Below are 23,065 nucleotides of genomic sequence, written 5' to 3'. Positions count from 1 at the left end.
CAATCGACCCTGTAGCATTGGTGACTTATGATCGTGCTGTGAATCCTCCGCCTCCTCCTCCTACTAGGCTTGAAAAGCTATCTCGAATCCTTGAGGAAACTCCTCCTACCGCCGTTGTACTAGTGAGGACAGAGCTTCGAAACCTTTTGGGACAGCGGCGGCTGGGGCTTGAAGAACTCCCCAGGATCTGGGAAGCCATTGTGTTCCTTCGCCGAGAGCGTGAGATCAATCCAACTCAACTCGACACTATAGAGAAGCTGTTGAAAGACCTTGACGTGGCCCGCGCTCTCCAATCTGCCACGGAGGCTCGAGCTCGTGCCGCCTGCGTGGTACGGAATAACCTCGCTAGTCAGATGGAGACTCTTCGCAGCACCTTGAATGATCGGGCCACTCGCATGGGGGATATAAGGCTCCAGAAGTTAGACTTAGAAGCCCAGATCTGATATATCCAAGCTTGTTTGACCCATGTGAACAACGAGCTCAGCGCGGAGGAAGCCCAACTGGACGCTCCCTTGGCTACCTCCAAAGAATTGACTCGCCGCTTGGCCCAAGCTGAAGAACGAGCCTTGTTGATTGAAAATGGGGCCCTTGCTGAAGGCCTTCAGGTTGAGGTGCTTTGTGTGAAGCTTGATTTTGCGGGCCGGCCACTTTAGGCCTCTTATGACTTATAGTAATGATTTCCTTAGGCCCAATTGTAGTACAAAATATATATATATATATATATATATATATATATATTCTTGTAGTACCGACAACATCTTTATTTCTTAACTAATATTTATCTTTTGGATCCACTTGCTGGCCCCAACTCAAAACTCTTAGTTTTATCTTCTTAATGAGTCTTTAACTTCCCTTTAACTAACTGTTGAAAACTACACCGTGAGAAGATAATATTGAAAATGGAATAGTGACCTCCTCGAAAACCGTTCGGTTCCCCCACGCACCAATAATCCATTCTTTTCCGAGATTTAGGGCAATTTAATCAAGATTTACTGACACTTAGTTTGACTCTTCGACTGTCCATCCAAGGGTGGAGATTTGCATGCCCTTTTCCTATAAATAGGTGCATTCTGGGGATGGAAACGTTCACGCCAAAAATCTTCCTCTGAGTTTCAGATTCTCAACAATGGCCTTTCAATCTTTGCTTATCTTTCTCCTTTTTCACAAATTTTCCCCTCAGGAAATGGCCCTTAGCCTCTAAATTTTAGGCTTTATGGCATAATTTCAAGCCTGGGTTAGGCCTTATGGCGTAATCTCAGGCAACCCCTTGTTTCGGCCTTCTGGAAGTCTGGATGGAAAATGTCAGGCTTCAGATTGGTTTAGAAATGCGAGGGGGCTCCAAGTGTGGGATCTACGGTCATGCGAGATCATCTTTGTTAGAATCCCACACGCGGAGCGAAAAAGGGAAAGGGAGGAAGGTCACTTTGTGGTTCGTCTTTCCTCGTCTGTTTCCTTCCTTATGGACCCGGCCCGTGTTGTGCCCTCCAGATGGAAGGGGCTTTGGTTTTCACCTCCTTCTCCCCCTCTCTCTTCTTGACAGAATCTTGGAGGGATGAGAAGGGATGGACTCTTTGAAGGAATGGGTTCAAGCTACAGAATGGTTTTTCCCATATTTCACGTCCAACTAATGGTGCTTACCAAGGCTAAAGGGGGTGCAGAGACTGAAGCCGATATTCGGTTCCTTCACTCTCTGCCCCTCCCAGAGATAATGGTGCGGCTCAACCCGACGTTGGATTCCAAAGCTGCTTCCAATTGAGGGGGCTTGGAGGCTCCATTTTCTTTCACTGGAGTCTCCCCTTCTCATGGATAATGGCGTTGGCCAAGCCTATGTTGGATTCCTTTGCCGCTTCTATTTGAAGGGGGGCGCGGGGGCTCCGTTCCTCTTCTTTTTCCTTCCCTGAAGTCTGCCCCTCCTTGGGATAATGGCGTGGCTCAAACCGATGTTTGGTTCCTCAACTGCTTCCATTTGAAGAAAGATATCTGAAGATTCCTATTTTATATTTTAGCCACTTTTGGCTTTGTAATGAATGTATTGCTTTTGGCCGCAAAGCCACTTTATGAATACAATAATATTTTCTTATCTTGATATTCAAATATCCGTGAGGAGCCAATAATTGTGTCTCACAAGACCCCAAATATAGGCACCCATAGTTGTATATTCAGGAGCTTTGAAAATAATATGAACTTTAAAATATGCTCCGCGTCAAAAAGAGTCTCGCGGCGAAAGTTTTGAGAAAATCCACACCTCGACCCTATTTTCCCGCGAAGGTGTTTTCTCTGCAAGAGAAGAGACAAAGCTCAAAAAATTTTCCAGAGCCGCTGACTCGGCTTAGTATAGTATAGTGTTGCTAGGCGTAGCGAAGAAACGATTATGGGCCTCAAAAACAGGCCTTCATGAATGGGCTTTGCGAGTGTAGGAACACTAGAATTCCCCCCCATGTCTTATACGAGGAAACCGGCTAATAAATTAATCTCTAAAAATATCTCAGCCACAAATCAAGATATAATAAGTTCTTGATACTTTTCGCGGGCTCATTTCGCTCAGAATTCACCTCTTGTCTGTACTCCATTTGCAGACTTCATGCAACTACTTTTTGTGGTGGATCTTTCACGAAGCTTAGGAGGCGGATTTTGCTGTGCTCCAAAGTGTTTCGCTCAACTATTTCTGTGACGTCTGTGGGCCTTTGGGATGCTTCGCGAACAAACAGGAGAGGCCTCCAAAATGATAGCTTCTCCAGAAATTCTTTGAGGAGAAATCTTCTCAAGATATATCAGAGTAATGAGAAATCTTCTCAAGGCAAATCCGAGTGAGGAGGAATCTTCTCAAGGCAGATCCGAGTGAGGAGGAATCTCTTTGAGCTTGGTGAAAATATTTCTCTCGAAGACTTCGCTGGCTTTTTGGATCGACTCCGCCTCAGTTGTATCTTGTCGGCGAGGCTTATATATATATATATATATATATATATACACACACACACACACACACACACACTCATGTAGTCAATTCCCGCCAGAAAAGCCTTGACAAAAATGTTCCTCGCGAACATTCGCTGATTTCTGGCTTCTTTCGCGAACTTCCTCTTTTTTTCTTTTTATTTTTTATTTTTTTATTTTTTACGAAGATCCTCCTTGCAAAGAGGCACTATTTCTCTCCCTAGAAACTATCAAACTATCTTTTAATAAAGATGACTATCTCCTTATTGAAAAGGAGAGTGTGGTGAGAGAAAAGAAAGAAAAAGAGAAAAAGTGTGGTGATCTGACACAAGGTGAGAGAAAGGAAAGAAAAGAACAAGGAGAAACAAAAATTAAGTGATGGTATCGATATGGGTTGTTGCAAGTGGGTGACTAATATGTAAACTTTCCAAGGATACTAGACTAAACAATGGTGGAATGATGGTGGAGACAAAAACGTACTAATGAAGAGAAATAGTGTGAGGGACAAGACTTGAAGAAAACTACAAACTGAAAAAGTGACAAAAAAGGAAGCAAAGAAAGAGGCTAACAGTAGCATATTTGGCTAACCTCTACAAGATCACGGGGGAGGCCATCTATGCTTCACTCCAAGCTCCGATGTATCAAAATTTGTAGGGTAAAAATCCCTCCTATGAGAGCTTGTAGGAAAAGAACAAAGATACTTCGCGTTGAAGAATTTGGAGGAATTTGGCTCGTGAGAGAGGTAATCTTGCCCCCCAAGTCTCCTTGTTGGTTGGCAAAGCATGACCTTCAAGTGCAATTTTGGAGATGATGGTGTACCAAGATCGGCTTTGTCGCCAACGACCATGTCATAGACCATGGTCTTTGTAGAATTAGCCACAGATTGGCCATTATAGACGACCACTTGCTGGTCTAAATTCTCCATATCAAGAGCTTCAAAGGACTTGTACTCCTGCATATGATTTTTGGAACCAATAATCAAATTATAATTATCATCATACTCATCATATATTGGCTCCAAATCGAGATCATATTCAGAGTCACTAAAGAGTGGTGAATTGATCTCTTCTTCAAAAATAGGCATATCAAATTGAGACTCCTCTATGGACTGTTTAGTATCATAAACAAATTTCTTTTGCAGGAAATTTAGAGTTGAATAATTGTATACAAGAATTAACTTGTATTGATGATACTCGAATTTACATTCGCGAAGGACAAATTGGCCACTAGAAAAATTACTTTGGCCATTCTTGCAACGTGGGTTGCAGATGTGATTCCCCCATATGTCAAAGCCACCGCTTAGCCTTGAAGAGTATATGAAGAACTTCAAGTTGAATTGATTAATAAAGCCACAGATTGGCTTCTGTAGACCACAACTTAATTGATAATTAAGTTGGCCATGGCTTAATTGATTAACTCCACCATGACGTCCAGCATGGCCAAGGCTAAATTGATGATAGTAAGGTGGGCCCTGCCCTTGACCCTTTGCATGATCATGATGACGTCCAGCCACCATATTCCATCTTGATTGATAATTGAGTGGGTCATGTTGACCATGCTCTTGACCCTTTGCATGGTCATGATGACGTCCAGTAGCAGAGTCACAATTGAATTGATCATGAACTTGCTTCTTTTGATCAAAGGGATGATCATGGGCCATATCTTGCCCCCCATGCATCTGACCAGTAGCCACGTATTTGGCTTGATCAGTGGAGAAATCAGCTATTTGTTCAGAGACAATTTTCTTGTCAGAAGAACAATCTTGTTGATCATCTTCTCCATATGCAGCCTCTGTGCAAGGCTGTGATTTACCAATGGGCAAGCTGATTTCTTCTTCTGCAACAGACTGATCTAGACGAAGGTTTTCGCCTTTAGATTGATCGCCTCTTATAGGCAATTCAATCTTGGAAACAGCCTTTTTACACTTAAACTTGCTGAAGATCGAGAAACTCGCTGCGGTTATTTTGTGAGAAGTGACCTGTTTGTCCTCGTCAATGACGATCACAAAGAGTTGATCATATAGTGCCTTGCTCTGCTGAGCGTTCCACCGAATTCAGCGGTCAATACTTGCAAGCTCCCTTTCTATCTCTTTTCCATATCTTTCGCTATTGCCCCCCCAGTATTATGACATTTTCTTCGAAACTTGCATAATCTAGGATGGGAAGCGGAGCGAGCTTGTCAGCCTCAATGGTGCTATTGACCATCTTTTCACTTTAGGAATTTCCTTTGGTAAAGATTTTCCCCTAGCATCCTAATGATGGTGAATACAAAAAGACTCTGGTGTAGTCCCACTAGGTGTGCCAAAATGTTTGGCTAGCTCTAGCTTTGTTGCAGCTGGTCAACAGTCTCTTTTCTGCGCGGGCGTGCCAGCACTTTTTGGATGCGGTCGTCAGGGGTGTCCCTTGACCTGACTTCTTTTGAGCGATTGTGGACGAGGAGAGCACCAACCTCGTCTCGGGATTTTTTGTGCCTCGTGGTGAGGACTTTTGCTAAGCTTCTTCAAAATCACACAATCGATACTCGACGTCGTAGATCGAGCAGAGCGAAAATCACTGGGAAGTGGGGAGAACTTGCTAAAGCGTGACTTTAGCTTGGCTGGTTTGCGATGGTGTTACCCTTGCTTGGCTAGTTCCGTAACCGTTGTGGTCGCGGTACTACAGTCGGCTCCCGAGGAGAATAGGACCGAAGCACGTTGACAGAGGGTTTGGTGGCACTGACAGTCGGCTCCTGAGGATTCTGGGACAGTGTGGTCACCGGTAAGAGAAGGAGAGGGGTTGCTCCGAAAAGACTTGGATGATCATAGAGATGAATTGATGAGTTGTCTCTTGTTACTTCGTTGTAGCCTCTATATATGGGCTACCAGGCCATAGTGGTTGGCCTTAAACAAATCATGATGGGTTAAGCACTTATGGAATTATGGTGGGTTAAGCACTTATGGAATCATGATAGGTTTGAGCACTTATGGAATTATGTTGGGTTAACCACTTATGGAATTATGGTGGGTTTTCCTTGTTTGTCACCATGAAATGTAGTTGAATGCTTCCCCACGTGCATGTCATATTCCTTAATTGAATGGAGTACGAATATTCACATGGGCGTGCCTTTTCTTACAGCTTGCATAATCTTCCATAATTCTGCAGGTAGGCTTTATTTAGCCTCTAAATAATATATTTTGAACTTGTCGACAATATATAGCTTGAGCCACTGACATTGGCTCAATTTCTCCAAGACACGCCTTGTCAGGCCAAAATCCTCATTTTTGGTTCAAACAGGGTCGGCCCTTATTGGGCATGCGAGGACGAAAGCTCACCCCTACAACAGTGTGTAGGTTTTGAGCATGTGGTCGAGGAGCAGGCAAAGTAGGCACAAGGTCTGGCTTGGTGTATTTCTCTTCAGTTTTATCAAATGAAGGTTTTAGTCTTTTGTCAGACTTTAAAGTCGCTTATCTATTTACTTGTCCCTTTATTTCTTACTCACTTATCTAAAAAAAAAAATTGAGAAGCCTGTAATCCTGGGGCGCGTCTCTCATGCTTGAAGTTACTTAGTGAACTGTTTTGCAAAATTGGGCTCCAATTGTAAGCCCAAAGTTCATAGTGTTTGGCTCCAATTTTGTTGCAGCTGGTCAACAGTCTCTTTTCTTGCGCGGGCGTGCCAGCACCGTTCGGGTGCGGTCGTCGGGGGTGTCCCTTGACCTGACTTCTATCAAGCGATTGTAGACGAGGAGAGCACCAACCTCGTCGTGGGATTCTTTCTGCCTCGTGGTGAGGACTTTGCTAAAGTTTCTTCTTGTTAACACAATCGATACTCAATATTGTAGATCGAGCAGAGCGACATCACCGGGAAGTATTGAGATCTTGCTAAAGCGTGACTTTAGCTTGGCTGGGTTGCTAGGGCGTTACCCTTGCTTGGCTGGTTCTGTAACCGTTGTGGTCGCGGCACTACCGTCGGCTCCCGAGGAGACTAGGACCGAAGTACGTTGACAGAGGGTTTGGTGGCACTGAAAGTCGGCTTCTGAGAAGACTAGGACTAGGAGTGTGATCACCGCTAAGAGAAAGAGAAGGAGAGGAGTTGCTCTTAGAGAGGTTTGCTCTAGAGAGAACTTAGATCATCTTAGAGATGTTGTTGTTGTGTTGTGAATGTGTCTGTGTTTTAGAATGAGAGGAGAATGTGTTTATATAGGGAAGAAAAAGAAGAGTGAAATGATGAGTGGAAGAAAAATAATGAAAGTAGATCTAAGTTCACTTGTAAAATATGGAAAAGATAGAGAAAAGATGAAATGAAAGCAAAGCATGAAGGTGCAGCAACATGGAAGTGGTGATGATCTATTAAAGAGATTGTAGAAGAAAAATATATCCAAGGAAAAAGAGAAAAGCATCTAGCTTTCTTCATGTGGGTAGGAAACATGAACATGTGAATATTGAGCTGGTTTTAGGTCAGTTTCTGCCCCTTTATTCCTTCAATTATTTCTCCAACAAGACTTCATTATATGCCTTCGACTTCTTCATATGAAATGTTCCACTATGAGTGTAGATCATCCTGACAAATTTTCAGATTTTTATTCCATGTGGTTGGGCCGAAAATGCTGCTGGACCTCTTACAGGTCCAGTTTTTCCAGTTTTGCTTCTGTAGAACATTGGGCTGATTGTTTGAAGGCCTTCCACTCAAAAAAAGCTCTGGCACTCTTCATAAGAAATGATCCTTGGGCTGTCTATAATGGATCTCCAGAGTTTCAGCTCATTTCAAGTTCATTTGGTTAGTCTGCTACCCCTCCTTCCTTGTTTAGCTCGGTTTCTCCTAGCCGAAGTAGGAAAATGTGCTAAAGTTGACTTTTCATGTTTTCATGCTTCCATGCTTTCATAGTAGGCTTTATTTAGCCTTTAAATATATATTTCGAACTTGTCGATAATATATAGCTTGAGCCACTGACATTGGCTCAATTTCTCCAAGACACGCCTTGTCAGGCCAAAATGTTCATTTTGGGTCCAAACATTGCCCCCCAGACCTCGAAGTCAAAGGTCCTCGTCTTGACTAAAGAGGTCTTGAATCAACACTACTCTTATAATGTCGTTGCTCCAAAGCCACTTGTATTGGCTTGACTAAAATTACTTGAACAGTAACCTCTCTCCCTCTTAATTATACATAGTATACATATATTAATCGCCAGTCTTCCTTCGCGAACCATCCTTTGCGAGGCCATGTAATTAAAGCCACTTCGCTGCCAACAATTCGCAACCCAGCTTTCGCCACAATTATTGGCAAAAATATTGATTTGACCTCCTCCACTGCTAATACCATACTAGGCATATTAAATGCCTCTTGTATATGTGCCCAGACCAATACCAATGGCCTCTTAAGTATATTAGCAAGTTCCAGCCACTATTAGGCAAGAACACAATTTTTTGCATCCTCCGCGACGCACAAATTTGAAACTCTTTTTCTATTTTTGTATTTTTGTATTTTTGTATTTTTTTTTTTTTTTAAATTTTAATAAGACATTGTGAATCAAGGTTTAGACATGTGGCCCAAGTATAGTCGCCTAGACACAAATTTTCTTTCAAATCCTTTGGGCAACCTTACTGAAATGGCCAGGTGGGGGAGGGCGAACAAGAGAGGCAGAATCCATTTTGGCATGAGCTACTCCCACATAGTGGTTTAGGCCCATTTGCACGCACTTCTGGATTCAAGAACCTGTCATGAACGTTGTCCCCTTTCTAGACACCATTTCACATAGGCTATACTTACTAAGATGAGAAAGGTCATAAGTGTGAAGACAGTTCAACAAGTGTTAATAAAAGCCGCCCTTAACCTTAAGGGACCTGAACTAGGCACCAATAAGGAGTTTAGGCCAATATTAACAAAAGAGACTTCACCTATTCCGTTATGATTCACAAATGACGAAAATAAAAATGAAAACTGAAAATTGACAGGAAATTTAAAAACAAAGAAAGAAGTTAGCAGCACTATATTTGGCTAACCTCCAGAAGGCCACGGGGGAGGCCATCTATGCTTCACTCCAAGCTCCGATGTATCAAAATTTGTAGGGTAAAAATCCCTCCTATGAGAGCTTGTAGAAAAAGAACAAAGATACTTCTCGTTGAAGAATTTGGAGGAATTTGGCTCGTGAGAGGGGTATTCTTGCCCCCCAAGTATCTTTGTTGGTTGACGAGACATGATTTCCAATTGTAATTTGGAAGATGACGGTGTCCCAAGATCGGCTTTGTCGCCAACTGTCGCCAACTTCTCTTGATCAAAGGGATGATCATGGGTCATATCTTGCCCCCCATGCATCTGATCAGTAGCCACATATTTGGCTTGATCAGTGGAGACATCAGATATTTGTTCAGAGACAATTTTCTTGTCTGAAGAACAATCTTGTTGATGACGTTCTCCATAAGTAGCCTCTATGTAAGGCTGTGATTCACCAGTGAGGCCATTAGGTTGATTGCCACCTATAGGCAAATCAGCCTCATAAATGACCTCTTCTCGAGCGTTCTGCTCAATTTCTAGGTCCCAATCGCGAAACCTCTGCTTTGTTTTTGCGATCAAAATGGCCATGTCCCTGGCTTGCTTTTCTTTATTCCTCTCGATGTTGGCCATGATGATCGCGAGCTGTTCATCAATGCTTGCCCCCTCTAGGATGGGAATAGGCATAAACTCATCATTAATGGTGGTATCGCCAATGGTGGCAACATTGTCCATCAATTCACTTTAGGAATTTCTTTTGGTAAAGATTTTCCCCTGGCATCTCAATGATGACGAAAAAAGACTCTAGTATAGTCTCACCGGGTGTGCCAAAATGTTTGTTTTGAAGGCCGGTGGTTGAATGTGCTTCAAGAGAAAAAAATTCTAACCTAGTCCCACTGGGCGTGCCAAAATGTTTGTTTTGAAGCCCGGTGGTTGAATGTGCTTCAAGAGAAAAGACTCTTCTAACCTTGTCTCACTGGGCGTGCCAAAATGTTTGTTTTGAAGCCCGGTGGTTGAATGTCTTCAAGAGAAAAGACTTCTTATGTGGTCCCACTGGGCGTGCCAAAATGTTTGTTTTGAAGCCTGGTGGTTGAATGTCTTCAAGAGAAAAGACTCTGATGTAGTCCCACTGGGCGTGCCAAAATGTTTGGCTCCAATTTTGTTGCAGCTGGTCAACAGTCTCTTTTCTTGCGCGGGCGTGCCAACACCGTTCGGGTGCGGTCGTCGGGGGTGTCCCTTGACCTGACTTCTATCAAGCAATTGTAGACGAGGAGAGCACCAACCTCGTCGTGGGATTCTTTCTGCCTCGTGGTGAGGACTTTGCTGAAGTTTCTTCTTGTTAACACAATCGATACTCAATATTGTAGATCGAGCAGAGCGACATCACCGGGAAGTATTGAGATCTTGCTAAAGCGTGACTTTAGCTTGGCTGGGTTGCTAGGGCGTTACCCTTGCTTGGCTGGTTCTGTAACCGTTGTGGTCGCGGCACTACCGTCGGCTCCCGAGGAGACTAGGACCGAAGTACGTTGACAGAGGGTTTGGTGGCACTGAAAGTCGGCTTCTGAGAAGACTAGGACTAGGAGTGTGATCACCGCTAAGAGAAAGAGAAGGAGAGGAGTTGCTCTTAGAGAGGTTTGCTCTAGAGAGAACTTAGATCATCTTAGAGATGTTGTTGTTGTGTTGTGAATGTGTCTGTGTTTTAGAATGAGAGGAGAAGGTGTTTATATAGGGAAGAAAAAGAAGAGTGAAATGATGAGTGGAAGAAAAATAATGAAAGTAGATCTAAGTTCACTTGTAAAATATGGAAAAGATAGAGAAAAGATGAAATGAAAGCAAAGCATGAAGGTGCAGCAACATGGAAGTGGTGATGATCTATTAAAGAGATTGTAGAAGAAAAATATATCCAAGGAAAAAGAGAAAAGCATCTAGCTTTCTTCATGTGGGTAGGAAACATGAACATGTGAATATTGAGCTGGTTTTAGGTCAGTTTCTGCCCCTTTATTCCTTCAATTATTTCTCCAACAAGACTTCATTATATGCCTTCGACTTCTTCATATGAAATGTTCCACTATGAGTGTAGATCATCCTGACAAATTTTCAGATTTTTATTCCATGTGGTTGGGCCGAAAATGCTGCTGGACCTCTTACAGGTCCAGTTTTTCCAGTTTTGCTTCTGTAGAAAATTGGGCTGATTGTTTGAAGGCCTTCCACTCAAAAAAAGCTCTGGCACTCTTCATAAGAAATGATCCTTGGGCTGTCTAGAATGGATCTGCAGAGTTTCAGCTCATTTCAAGTTCATTTGGTTAGTCTGCCACCCCTCCTTCCTTGTTTAGCTCGGTTTCTCCTAGCCGAAGTAGGAAAATGTGCTAAAGTTGACTTTTCATGTTTCCATGCTTCCATGCTTTCATAGTAGGCTTTATTTAGCCTCTAAATATATATTTCGAACTTGTCGACAATATATAGCTTGAGCCACTGACATTGGCTCAATTTCTCCAAGACACGCTTTGTCAGGCCAAAATGTTCATTTTGGGTCCAAACACATAGCTCATTTTAAATTCCGCTTTTGAAAATATGTTGTTGGGTTGCTGTAACAATTTGCTCAAAGGAAACACGTTTTGTAAACCAACAGCCTAAACCCAAAAGATCTTACAGTTTTGGGTTAATGGGTTATCGGGATGTCACTCTTGACATGTCGGTTTCTCATTGACTTGGAGTCGCGGCACTGTGGGATTCCAACCACAGGGGTGCCACATAATGATTGTTGCACTTTCTGCTGCAATCATTTCCACATTTATATTTTTGTTAATTTTAAGACTAAAATATTTAACCACTCCCACACTCGACCGGAGTAGGTAACCTAACTACCACTGAGTTCAAAACGACAAGAGCACTGATAATGGTGTTATTGGCGGGTGGGGACGTAGGGTGATTGAATAATGCATGGTGCTGTTATTGGTGTAATGCTGTTATATTATAAACTTATAATGGGGAAAGGGTGCAGAGGCGCTGGAAATGCTTTGCCTTTCGTCTCTTGTCAATATCTCCACCATTTAGCTCTACTAAAAGCTCAATAGCTCATCACTTAATCAGGCCTGAAAAAACTCATCTCAAAAGCTCAACTTGTCAATCATCAATTCACGTCTTCATCAAAAGTTTTGTAAGGATTGTTGTTGGGTTTTTGCAGTGGAGTTTGACAATATCATCAAGGTATTTGTTTAAGTTGATTTAATTTAAGAATTAAACTATGTTCTTTAGCGGTCAATGTTGATTATGGAGTTGTGCGACTTGTGTCAAGTTTTGACCGTAGTTTGACAAATACAATATAACATTTTTCCTACTATGAACTTGCAGGGATTGTTGATAAAATTTGAGACTAGAAATTTCAAGTTGGGGGAGAGAGGGAGAAAGAGAGAAGGGAAAAAAAAAAAAACCCGGGTTTTATTGTTCTGTAATTATTAGAGCCTCAAGTTTCTTTGACTGAGTTGCAACTCCAAGATTTAAGTGATTAAACTTTGAGTTCAAGTTCTTACCTTTAATTCTCCCATTTCTGTTGTGGAGTTCTGAAACTGGCAGGCCATGGAAACTCTGAGAATTTCCTCTATTCCAACACTACAAATTCCAGCTAACTTTGATAAAAACCAATCCAAAAAAGTCGCTTTCTTGGGGTATAAGCAAATACTCACTTCATCATTCTCCTTAGTTGAAAGACACAAACCCTCATTTAAGACATTCACCACCATTTCATCTTCTATTACAACTGAGACTGAAAACACATCTGCACCACAAGTTGAAATTCAGACCCAAGATGAGAAATTTGACTGGTATGCCCATTGGTACCCATTGATGCCAGTTTGTGACCTTGACAAGAGGGTACCACATGCAAAGAAAGTTCTGGGTATTGATGTGGTGGTGTGGTGGGACAGAAATGAGAGTACATGGAAGGTGTTTGATGATGCATGTCCTCACAGACTGGCTCCATTATCTGAAGGGAGGATTGATCAGTGGGGAAGGTTGCAGTGTGTTTATCATGGCTGGTGTTTTAATGGCTCCGGTGACTGCAAGTTCATCCCTCAGGCACCTATCGATGGTCCTCCGGTAATTAACTCTTCAATGACAACCTTGAGAGATTGCTGGTTGTGGTAACCTTTATACAATACAAGTTTAAATCTCATATAGTAACTTTGCATTATTTTGATGAACTAATATAGTACAGTAACTTCAGAAACAGTAATCAACTTTAAACAAAACTTGAAATTGATTGCCACCCAAAAAAAAAAAAAATTAAACAAAACTGTAATGGCAGATTGTTAGTCATATGCCTATGCTAACTTTTTATGTGAATAACTTCGCATAATACCATATATAGTCTGTATAATTTTGAAATTTTGATGAACTTATGAAGAAGGGTAAGTATATAGAAGTGAAATTCGTGTATTGTTCATCCTCTTGTAGAAATGTTCTATTCTATGATCATAATCTATGCAATCATTAAATTATGGTTTTGGAAAGTTAGTAGCTAGGAATGACCATGTAACTTTCATTCAAGTAGGTAGACCATATTTCTGTTCTTAAGGAGTAGGGTAATAGTATGCGGAAGCCTTAATTACAGAATTATTATGAAGCTATAGTGTGAAAATTTGTTTATTGTTCTTCCTGTTGTAGAAGTTGTTTTATTCTATGACAATAATCTATGCAATGCATGAATTTTGGTTTTGGCAAGTTAGTGGGGATGACACTCCAACCATGTTATGCAGATTCACACATCCAAGAAAGCATGTGTAGGTGCTTATCCAAGTACTGTGCAGAATGGAATGGTGTGGTTTTGGCCAAATTCCGATCCTCAATACAAAGATATTCTTACAGAGAAAAAACCTCCCTACATACCAGAAATGGATGATCCATCATATACTTGCTTGATGGCGAATAGAGAGATCCCTTACGGGTAGGTAAAGTTACTTTCTTCAGCTAATTTGATATAAAATCATGTTCTACAGAGCGAAATAACATGTGTGTGTGTGTGTGAAACCTTATGGATCTATTGGGTCTCATTTTCTGTAATGTCAAAGAACTTGTTGGCACCATCCACATCAAGTATTAATTTCCATTCAACAGCGGAAGTGCTCCTAGCCTAGCCACATAGAAAAGAAAAGTGTGTCTTTTCTGGATTAGTTGCACAAGTTGTCTAACTAAAACTTTGCAATCTAAGATTTTTGCGTTCCTGTTCCAGAAAAATCATATGACTTTGCTTGATTTTTTTAATTGTTTTCCAGATATGAGGTCTTGATTGAAAATTTTATGGATCCTGCTCATGTTCCGTACGCACATTATGGAATAATGCAAACTCAACAACCAGAAGGTAGATAATTATTTCTGAATCATCTTTATTGGATGTCATTATGTTAGCCTCTTATGTGGGACGTTTACATAAATTACTGTATCTTTCCTTCACAGAGAAGGCTGATAGAGAAGGGGGCAGACCAATGGACTTGTATATTCCTAAGATAGACATAAATGGTTTCACCATAGAGGAGCAGAATTCGGGTCAGAGTAAATTTACGTCACCGTGTCTGTTTTATACATCTCTTTTCGGTCCAATTGACAATAGTAATGGGGCTGCGTCCTTGGGAAAACCTTACGGTTTTCTGAAACCAGCTGGAACTGAAAAGGTAGTACATTATGTGGATTGATTTGTGTTTACGTAAAGCTGATTCTGTTATTATTTGCTTATATCCTTTCTCTTTGCATTTTTGTTCATATATATAGGTCTCACCAGCCCAAAGGGGCCAAAAGAGAGCTCTTTTAGTTTTCTTCTGCGTTCCAGTTAGTCCAGGTAATAGCAGAATGATATCGACCTTCCCAATAAACTTTGGCATTTCGGTTAAGATTCTTCCGCGATGGATATATCACATTCCACACAACCTGGTTTTGGACTCAGATTTATATCTGCTTCATCTTGAGGTGACTTCTTACTCTTTGTATTAAGTTTAACATTAACTTGCATCTTACTCATATAATATGTAACAAATTACTTTTACGGTCAAAATAAATCATAAAGTTTACATACGTACATTATGATAATGTAGAAGTCTAACTCCCAGATTCTGGTAAATAATAATTCTGATATATAAAGTTAATTCCATGCAGCAGAGTAATACAAATTAAAACCCATATAGGAAACTTTGGTTTTGAAAATTGTCATTGAAACAAAAAAAAAAAAAAAAACCACGGAGAAGAGAATAATGCGTCGTTTCTTTCAAAACTTGCTACTATTGCAGAAGCAACTTGGTGGACTGTTTTGATTTCAATCTTCTTGGATAACTTCAAAAATTGGGCTCATATGGGGTCTATGTTTCTCTGCATGATTGTGAGGAAACTTTCAGTTGATGATAGAATGATAGATCAATAGTTGTAAAGAATGCCCGTTAACTTTCACGTGGATCCTATTTTTACTCTCAATGCATACATTAATTCTGAGTTAATTATTTTGATAAATTCATCTTTCTTTTTCTTTTTTTCCTTTTAATTTCCTATGGTGCTGATGGCTTGAATTTCTACATGTAACCTTGGTATTAGTGGTCACAAATTTTCATTGGGTAATACCTAGTCCGAACACTTTTAATTTCCTAACCCTTTGTTTTAGAATTTTCCGAACAGTTTTTTCTCTTTCATACGTAGAGAGAAAAAACTGTACGTTTTTTCTTTTCCCATTCCTATGTCATAAATTTGTACTCGTGGCACTGGCTACCGTTAAATAGTTGGAATCAAGTCCTAGAAAATGCATGACTCTTCTCCTGAACTTTTTCATAAGACTGCTAAGAGAAACAGCTATTAATCATGTGTGCAGCCACATGATCATGGAATGAAGTTACATTTTCTGACATGCTCTCGGGACTCGGGTTCTTATTGTACAGGAACGTAGGATAATGGATGCTGGTATTACCCAGTGGCAGAAAGCCTGTTATTTGCCAACAAAGTCAGATGCCGCTGTCGTTGGTTTCCGAAAGTGGTTAAACAAGTATGCGGGTGGTCAAGTAGATTGGAGAGGCAAGTTCACTGGGGTGCTTCCCCCCACTCCTCCTAAAGAACAGTTGTTGGACAGGTAACTTTCATGCAACACCAAAGATGCATCAAACTTTAGTTTAATCAACATCTTGGTTCAGAAAATTGGTGCCAATTTACTGTCATCTGTAAAATTTTGGAGACAGCAAAGTAGATCGTTGCACAAGTCTTGGAAATGCAAAGTTCGCTGAAAGCTTATGTGTTTAGAATACTTCTATTACGGCGATACAAATGCCATTAGAATACAAGCATTTGTCTTACCTGGTTGTGTTGTGATCCTTGTAACTAAGGTTGCAGAGTATTGTAAGTCATTTGATTCACTAAGGAGATTTTTGCACAATTTTTTCAGGTACCAGTCTCATGTGGTGAACTGCCGCAGTTGCAATGCTGCCCACAAAGTTCTGAGCATGCTTAAAGTCGTATTGCAGGTCGTCTCATTTTCTTTACTCGGAATTGTCTCTGCAATCAAGGAAGGAGTGTTATCATCAGTGGTTGCAAGAACTGCGCTTCTTGCAACAGCTCTACTCTGCTTTGCAGGTTCAAAATGGCTGGCTCATTTTATCTACAAAATCTTTCACTTTCACGACTACAACCATGCCCTTGTGTAAGATTTACTGCTTAGCGACGTAATGTAATTACTGAACGCATGGAACCAAAACTTGTTGAATTATTGTGTGAATTTGATATGATTCGGCCAGTTCAATTTCCTTGCTACTCGCCTCCTATTTGATATGATTCGGCCTCAAGAACTTTACACAGTAAAGAGGACTGAAATGTGGCATTGTTAAACACCTCAGCCAATTTAAACAAGAAACATATCACACCTATATCAACGAGATACATCATCGATTGATTAAAAAAAGCATCGAGCCGAAACTTGTTCGTACCAGCCCACACCATCTTTTTTATAAGAGAACAAAATTCATTCATAACTAGTAATATTACAAAAGAATCTGCCACGTTGTGGCCCAACAAATTAACTCATTCCCAAAATAATATTACGCTTACCCTCGTAGCTCCCAGCCACAGTAACGAGCCACTCCTCAAGAAGCAAAAATAAGTTGCAGGAACATATTTTGAAACAAGGGAATTTAAGGCCGATTTGCGTTGGATGCTCTCTATCCTCAATCGTTCGGAAGGTCTTTTTTAGTACCCTGTACTTAAGCCAAGCGGGGCAAAACGTACCCTATCTACCTGCAAGAAATCTAAACTGAATGAATTGATGCTCGGGGAGGGGGCCAGTTTTGGACACATAGAAAGACTGACTCTATTAGGTACCCCAAAGAAACATGATCGCCTTTTCAAAAATAAACAGTCATAAGTAATTGAGGTTCATTGTACTAGTGGATGATACTTATTTTTCCTTGCTTAGCCATTGCATTAAGGTGCAAGCACATAGGGATCTATGTATGGCCTTTCTGACATTGGATCTAATGAAATCTCTACTCTTTTCTCAGAAAATAAAATAAAATAAAATAAAAAATCAATTTGTGTTATAAATATTATATAAATGTGGTTGTCCACTGTAAATACTCATTAGTTATGTCCTTATGATGTAAATATTACTCCTATATAAAGGGGTCTAATGAGAATGAAATACACACTTCTACCTCCTCCTACATTTGTTTCTCTATTCTATCTCTCTCTAATTCTCTAGTTTATAACACGTTATCAGCACGAATTTGCTCTTATTTTTCTTCTTCTTCTTCTTTGAACTCCATGATGATCCGCAAGCCTTATGGTGCAACATTGTTGCTTATGACCAAGGCTAATGATCTATGAGTTTTTCTTCTTTCTCTCCTAGATGAATATCAATTTTCTTTATGCGATCATTTACATGTATTTGTATGTATCTTTTATATAATATAATTGTTGAAAATTTATATTTCATATACGACAATGAGAACTACATGTTCCATTGCTCAAGACTCGAGTCCTCTGACCGAGTAGTCTTAGAACCTATGGTTCTATAGACATCACACGAATGTTTTTCTCGTGTGTTCCCTATGGGATCCATTGTTCATATTTATGAACTCTTCGAAACCTTTGTTTCGTATATGAATTTTTCATAGAACATATTGTTCTAATAATTATGGATCCTAATATATCTCATCTTTTCTCTTTGTAGAAAGATGATGCATCTAACAAAATTGGACTTTGATCCTCTTAAAATTTCTGACAAGAACTATTTGATGCTGAAATTCACCTTATGGCTAAAAACTTTGGAAATGCCATCAAAGTTGACAATAAGTCATATGTGCAAGATCCCGCCAAACCTATGATTTTCTTGCGTTATCATCTTGATAAGATCCTAAAAGATGATTACCTTACGGTGAAATATTCACTTGAGATTTGGCAAGCATTGGCTGATCGATTTGCTCACCAGAAACCATTGTTCTATCTAGAGCACGATATGAATGGACGCATTTTGCGCCTTCAGAACTTTAAATCTGTCACTGATTTTCAATTCCACTATACATATGATTACCTCCCAACTAAAGTTATGTGGAGAATCTGTTAGTGAAGATAACAATGGAAAACATATTGATTACATGATTAGCGACAGTTTTTTCTTGATACCGATAAATTTTAAGCCTATGTTTAGGAGTTTTTTTTGTCTCTATTTATTTTGTTTAGTCATTTTAAGCCTATGTTCTGGCACCGATTAAACATAATTATGTTTCATTATCTTTATCTGTTTAATCACATTTATTATGTTTAAATTACCTTTATTACAATTCTTTCATAACTGAATTTGTCATGAGAATTTGTTGCAAGAGTTACAATTATCATGATAATATTTCTAATTGCCATTATCTTGTAGTTATTGTTATTAATAACTCATTTTATTATCATTATATTACCATTATTCGATACTTACCATAGTTATTTATTTTATGCAATCACAATGAACATTTATTACTTATGATTATTTTTGTCATATCTACCTCATATGATTATGTCGTTTGTGAAAAAATAACAAAATTATTTTCCATAGCTGGGACTTGAACCCAGGTCTTTTTGGATGCAAACCAAATATATTAACCAACTAGACTACACCAAATTTATGATTATTTTGTTACAATATTATATTAATGCATGTTTCAATTACTGACTCTAAATGAATCTGCCTCTATTTTGACATATGGTACTCACATATTGGTATCAAAAATATTAATTATATTTCCTACAGAATCGAGGTATGTATTTTTCATGAGTTTGACGACTTCAATTTGATCTCCTCTTATTATCTTATCTAATAATTTGATATAAAATTGTCAATTTATAATGAGATCGAAACTACATGTTTCTTGATTCAATTTCATGAGGACTTAAAATTCCTCCACTGATTGTTATACAATCAAATAGATCGAAACCTCTTGTTTCTTGATCTCCAATTATGTTAGGACCTAATTTGTCCCTTCTCTTTATGAGTACAAATGTTCACTCCACTCTTAGAACATGCTTCTAATTGTGAAGACTCAAACCAAATGTTTTGAGTATGAGGGCTATGATCCCTAAATCTATTATTTATTGGAGGATATGCTTATACTCATATGGACTACTGTCCCAGACTCCAAATTTGAGTATATAATTTTGACATTTGTTTTCAGTGTCAAACAATAATATGAACCACGTGTTCATTAATAAATTCATTTTGAACCATGAATGTTCATGATAAATATAATGACAAACATAGTTGTTTTGCATGCATATAATGCAACTATGGACATGATCCATTGCAATTGTTGATAATTTTTCACAATTGATGCTTCCAAAAGCTAAGGTAACAATCATCTCAAGAGCTGCAGATCTTGATTGATGGCCGGCTCCAACTGAGCTCGTATTATGTTACCTATGTGGAATACCATTATTTGGTGATGAAAGTTTCACCTACATTAAGTTGTATTAATCAACTATAAGTATACTACTGTATACTATATCATGAATTAAAAATTTCATTGAGCCAAATAAAATTATTTTGGCGTGACTAATGTGTCATTATTTTATCTACTATGTCATGTAGACTTATCTACATACTTTACATTGTTGTATAATACAACAATAATTGCAAACTTTCCTAACGAGGATATTATAATTTATCGCATATCTGCGAGTTGTCACTTTAATAAGACAATTCTCCCGTCATTAGGGGGAGAAATATTATGAAAAACGATATGAATTGGTGTGTGATATTTATCCACCATGTCTTATTATTATCTTAAGAAAAAGTCTCAATCAATTATGAGAAATTGAGAAAGTGACACTTATTAAAGACAAGTTTTTGACCTAAAAATTGGTTTGGGCTCGCCACCCACTAATGGATTTCCAATCCAAATTTTTTTTTGCCCGCATATTTTGCGAATGGTCAAACTAGATGGTCTTCCCGCCGTTAGGGGGAGGAAACACTATTGTAACGGCGTGCATTATGTGGGATATATCCACCAAGTCCAATGTTTTAATCTCCCTATAAGGGAAGATTATACAAGCCCTAGCCTATAACACTCGTTATGAGGTTATACAAAGATCCACATTCTTTAATTAATTTGTCCTTGAGAGACAACAAATGCCCTAAAAGAGGCATGGGTACCTGATATGAATAAGCTTATTATAGCTAATGCATGCATATATTTTGAATGTGTGATAGATCTCTAATTGATGATCATTGATGATATCTCATCTGTAGTTGCAACTAAATATCATCAAGGGCTATATACTACCACGTTTCATTGTGTCGACAAATCATACTATTGGCCAAATTGGAAAGAGGCAATTCCAATGATTTTAAATATTTACAATGATATACTTGGACTTTATCTACCCTAAAAAATTACAAAGGGTGTACTAAAGTGAATTAAAATCACTATGACACAAGTCTCTTTATAGAGACATGGGCTTATCATTCTTCTCCAAGCAACAACTTTTCTATAAGTACAGTGTTATATTGACGAGAGACTTATGGCATGTTGTCTTGGCTAATATGAAGATCTTAAAGGCAAATTGCTAAAAGCAAATCCCCAAATCCTATGTGTCATTATAAGCATATTGCTTAATCAAATCCTTGACCGATTCATATTACTCAAGGGCAAGTCCATGAATGAGTAAAAGAGCTTAAGGCTCACTCATGGAATCAAAAGTCTAAAGCTCATACATACTCATTCAATTATGGTCAAAGTGACTTATTGCCTCAATGAGTACTATGACAAGACTAAGAAATCGAATTCGAATCATGCTCACAATGTTGCAACATATTCTAACTTCCACGAAGTTATGAATTTATCTAGAGCTCATATTGAGCCTATATGAAATTATCAATTACACAAATTGATATCTATGGCTAAGTATGTCATACATAAATTTCAATGCTCGGAATATTGTATAAAGGTAAATGTGTCAATTGTTGTTCCTTTATATTGTTATTCTTTGCTAATATCTTTATCTATAATTTGAGCATATGAAATTGGTTCTACTTGAGGTAAGATTTATTATCATAGTTTTATTGGTATTACCCTAACCTTCGCAGGAATTGCAATTCATGATGAGTCCCCTTTATGCAAAGCACACATAGTCTCACCTATGTGATCGACACACCATGCATATCTAATATACATGGTGCATGTATTTTATTACATACATGATTGAAGCTTGCAAAAATCAGGGGGAGATTCTCATCAGGGAGAGCATTCAAAATCATGCTACCTAGGACATATGCGCGTTGTACTCTTTTTCTCCTTCGACCAGGGTTGTTTTTGTCCCACTGGGTTTTTGTTACCTGGCAAGGTTTTTGATGAGGCAACATTAAGCGCGTCCAACACCATATCATTTAGTGGCGGACATCCAAGGGGGAGTGTTATAAATATTATATAAATGTGGTTGTCCACTGTAAATACTCATTAGTTATGTCCTTATGATGTAAATATTACTCCTATATAAAGGGGTCTAATGAGAATGAAATACACACTTCTACCTCCTCCTACATTTGTTTCTCTATTCTATCTCTCTCTAATTCTCTAGTTTATAACAATTTGCATTATTTTCGTATGAGAAAAAATTGTCTCTTTCTCTAAAAAAGAAAATAAAAACTAATTTATAAAAAAATAAAAATAAAATTAGCAAGAAAATAAACAGAGGTGGTTGGTTAATTCAGAAGTTTAACAGGCAATAGGTGATTCTAATCACTATTATTATCAATTGAGGCATTTGAGGCATTTCTTTTGGTGTCAAAAACTTCAGCAAAATTTTAGTGTCATTTATGCCCGAGATTCAAAGATGGGCGTGCCACCTCAATGGGTGAGTGCTCACTTGTGTGGATGGCAAGAGTTTTGTATAATTGTTCACCAAATTGACTTGCAACTTAGAATAGAATTAAGTTCGCTGCATTTTGAAAAATGGATGCTTTATTTTAGGAACTACATTGACATCATCCCACTTCCTTCACCTACAAATGTTTTTTGGTCGAAAATTTACCCAACAAGCCACAAAAATAAGAAAAACAGAAATCTATATTGAAGTAATTCTGGTTGGATCTCATACTTTTCTTTCCTTGGTAGAAAGGGGCAAAAGCCTTGATACAAATCTAAACATTTGGACCCTCACTACTAGAACACTAGTAGGTGTCCCAATGATTCAACTGCAGTTCATTTTTACTTGCACAGTAGGGGCAAGAGAGTGGAGTGAACCAACACTAGAAGGTGGCCTCACCAGAGTTTGCAGAGTTACCGGAATCTATTGCTAAGAAGGAAAATATAGAGATTATTCTTCAGCTATACTTTGCAAAAGGCAGAGCATGATAGTATAACCTTAAAGTCAAACACGAACAAAGCATATGATATAGTTGAATGTGACCTTAGCAAGAAGCTATGCTAAGGCTGGTTTTGGTAGGGATTGGGATCAGGACAGAAGGCGGTCGAGCTAGGTTAAACAAACTCTAGACGAGGTTTAGTGAATAAGCATTTATGCCCCCACCTGACAAGAGTTTCCAGAATCATACAGAATGTCAGATGTTGCTATGTCCTTGAACTTAATCGACATGGTTTGGTTGTTATTTAGGCTATTTGGTGGACAAGCAAACTATGATGCATCTGGACAATTGATTTCCAGATCCAAT

General features: G+C 39.0%; 1 protein-coding gene across 1 annotated transcript; it reads left to right on the top strand.

Moving 5' to 3' along the window:
• The first annotated feature begins 11,884 nt into the window (after positions 1–11,884).
• Positions 11,885–16,634, top strand: LOC133715657 (protochlorophyllide-dependent translocon component 52, chloroplastic-like). Its single transcript, XM_062142255.1, has 8 exons — positions 11,885–12,105; positions 12,250–12,993; positions 13,653–13,840; positions 14,169–14,254; positions 14,350–14,564; positions 14,662–14,856; positions 15,810–15,997; positions 16,307–16,634. Exons 2-8 carry the CDS (start codon positions 12,475–12,477, stop codon positions 16,563–16,565), a joined length of 1,650 nt encoding a protein of 549 aa, XP_061998239.1. The 5' UTR covers positions 11,885–12,105; positions 12,250–12,474; the 3' UTR covers positions 16,566–16,634.
• The last annotated feature ends 6,431 nt before the right edge of the window (positions 16,635–23,065 follow it).

Source organism: Rosa rugosa, chromosome 6, assembly GCF_958449725.1.
Source record: "Rosa rugosa chromosome 6, drRosRugo1.1, whole genome shotgun sequence".
Taxonomy (NCBI): Eukaryota; Viridiplantae; Streptophyta; class Magnoliopsida; order Rosales; family Rosaceae; genus Rosa; species Rosa rugosa.
This window is presented reverse-complemented; position numbering and strand designations above follow the sequence as displayed.

Excerpts from the sequence above, each read along its gene's own strand:
- LOC133715657 (XM_062142255.1), top strand. The coding sequence starts at position 12,475 with ATGGAAACTCTGAGAATTTCCTCTATTCCAACACTACAAATTCCAGCT. Across the intron at positions 12,994-13,652 it reads CACCTATCGATGGTCCTCCG|ATTCACACATCCAAGAAAGC; the intron begins GTAATTAACTCT and ends CATGTTATGCAG. Across the intron at positions 13,841-14,168 it reads AATAGAGAGATCCCTTACGG|ATATGAGGTCTTGATTGAAA; the intron begins GTAGGTAAAGTT and ends ATTGTTTTCCAG.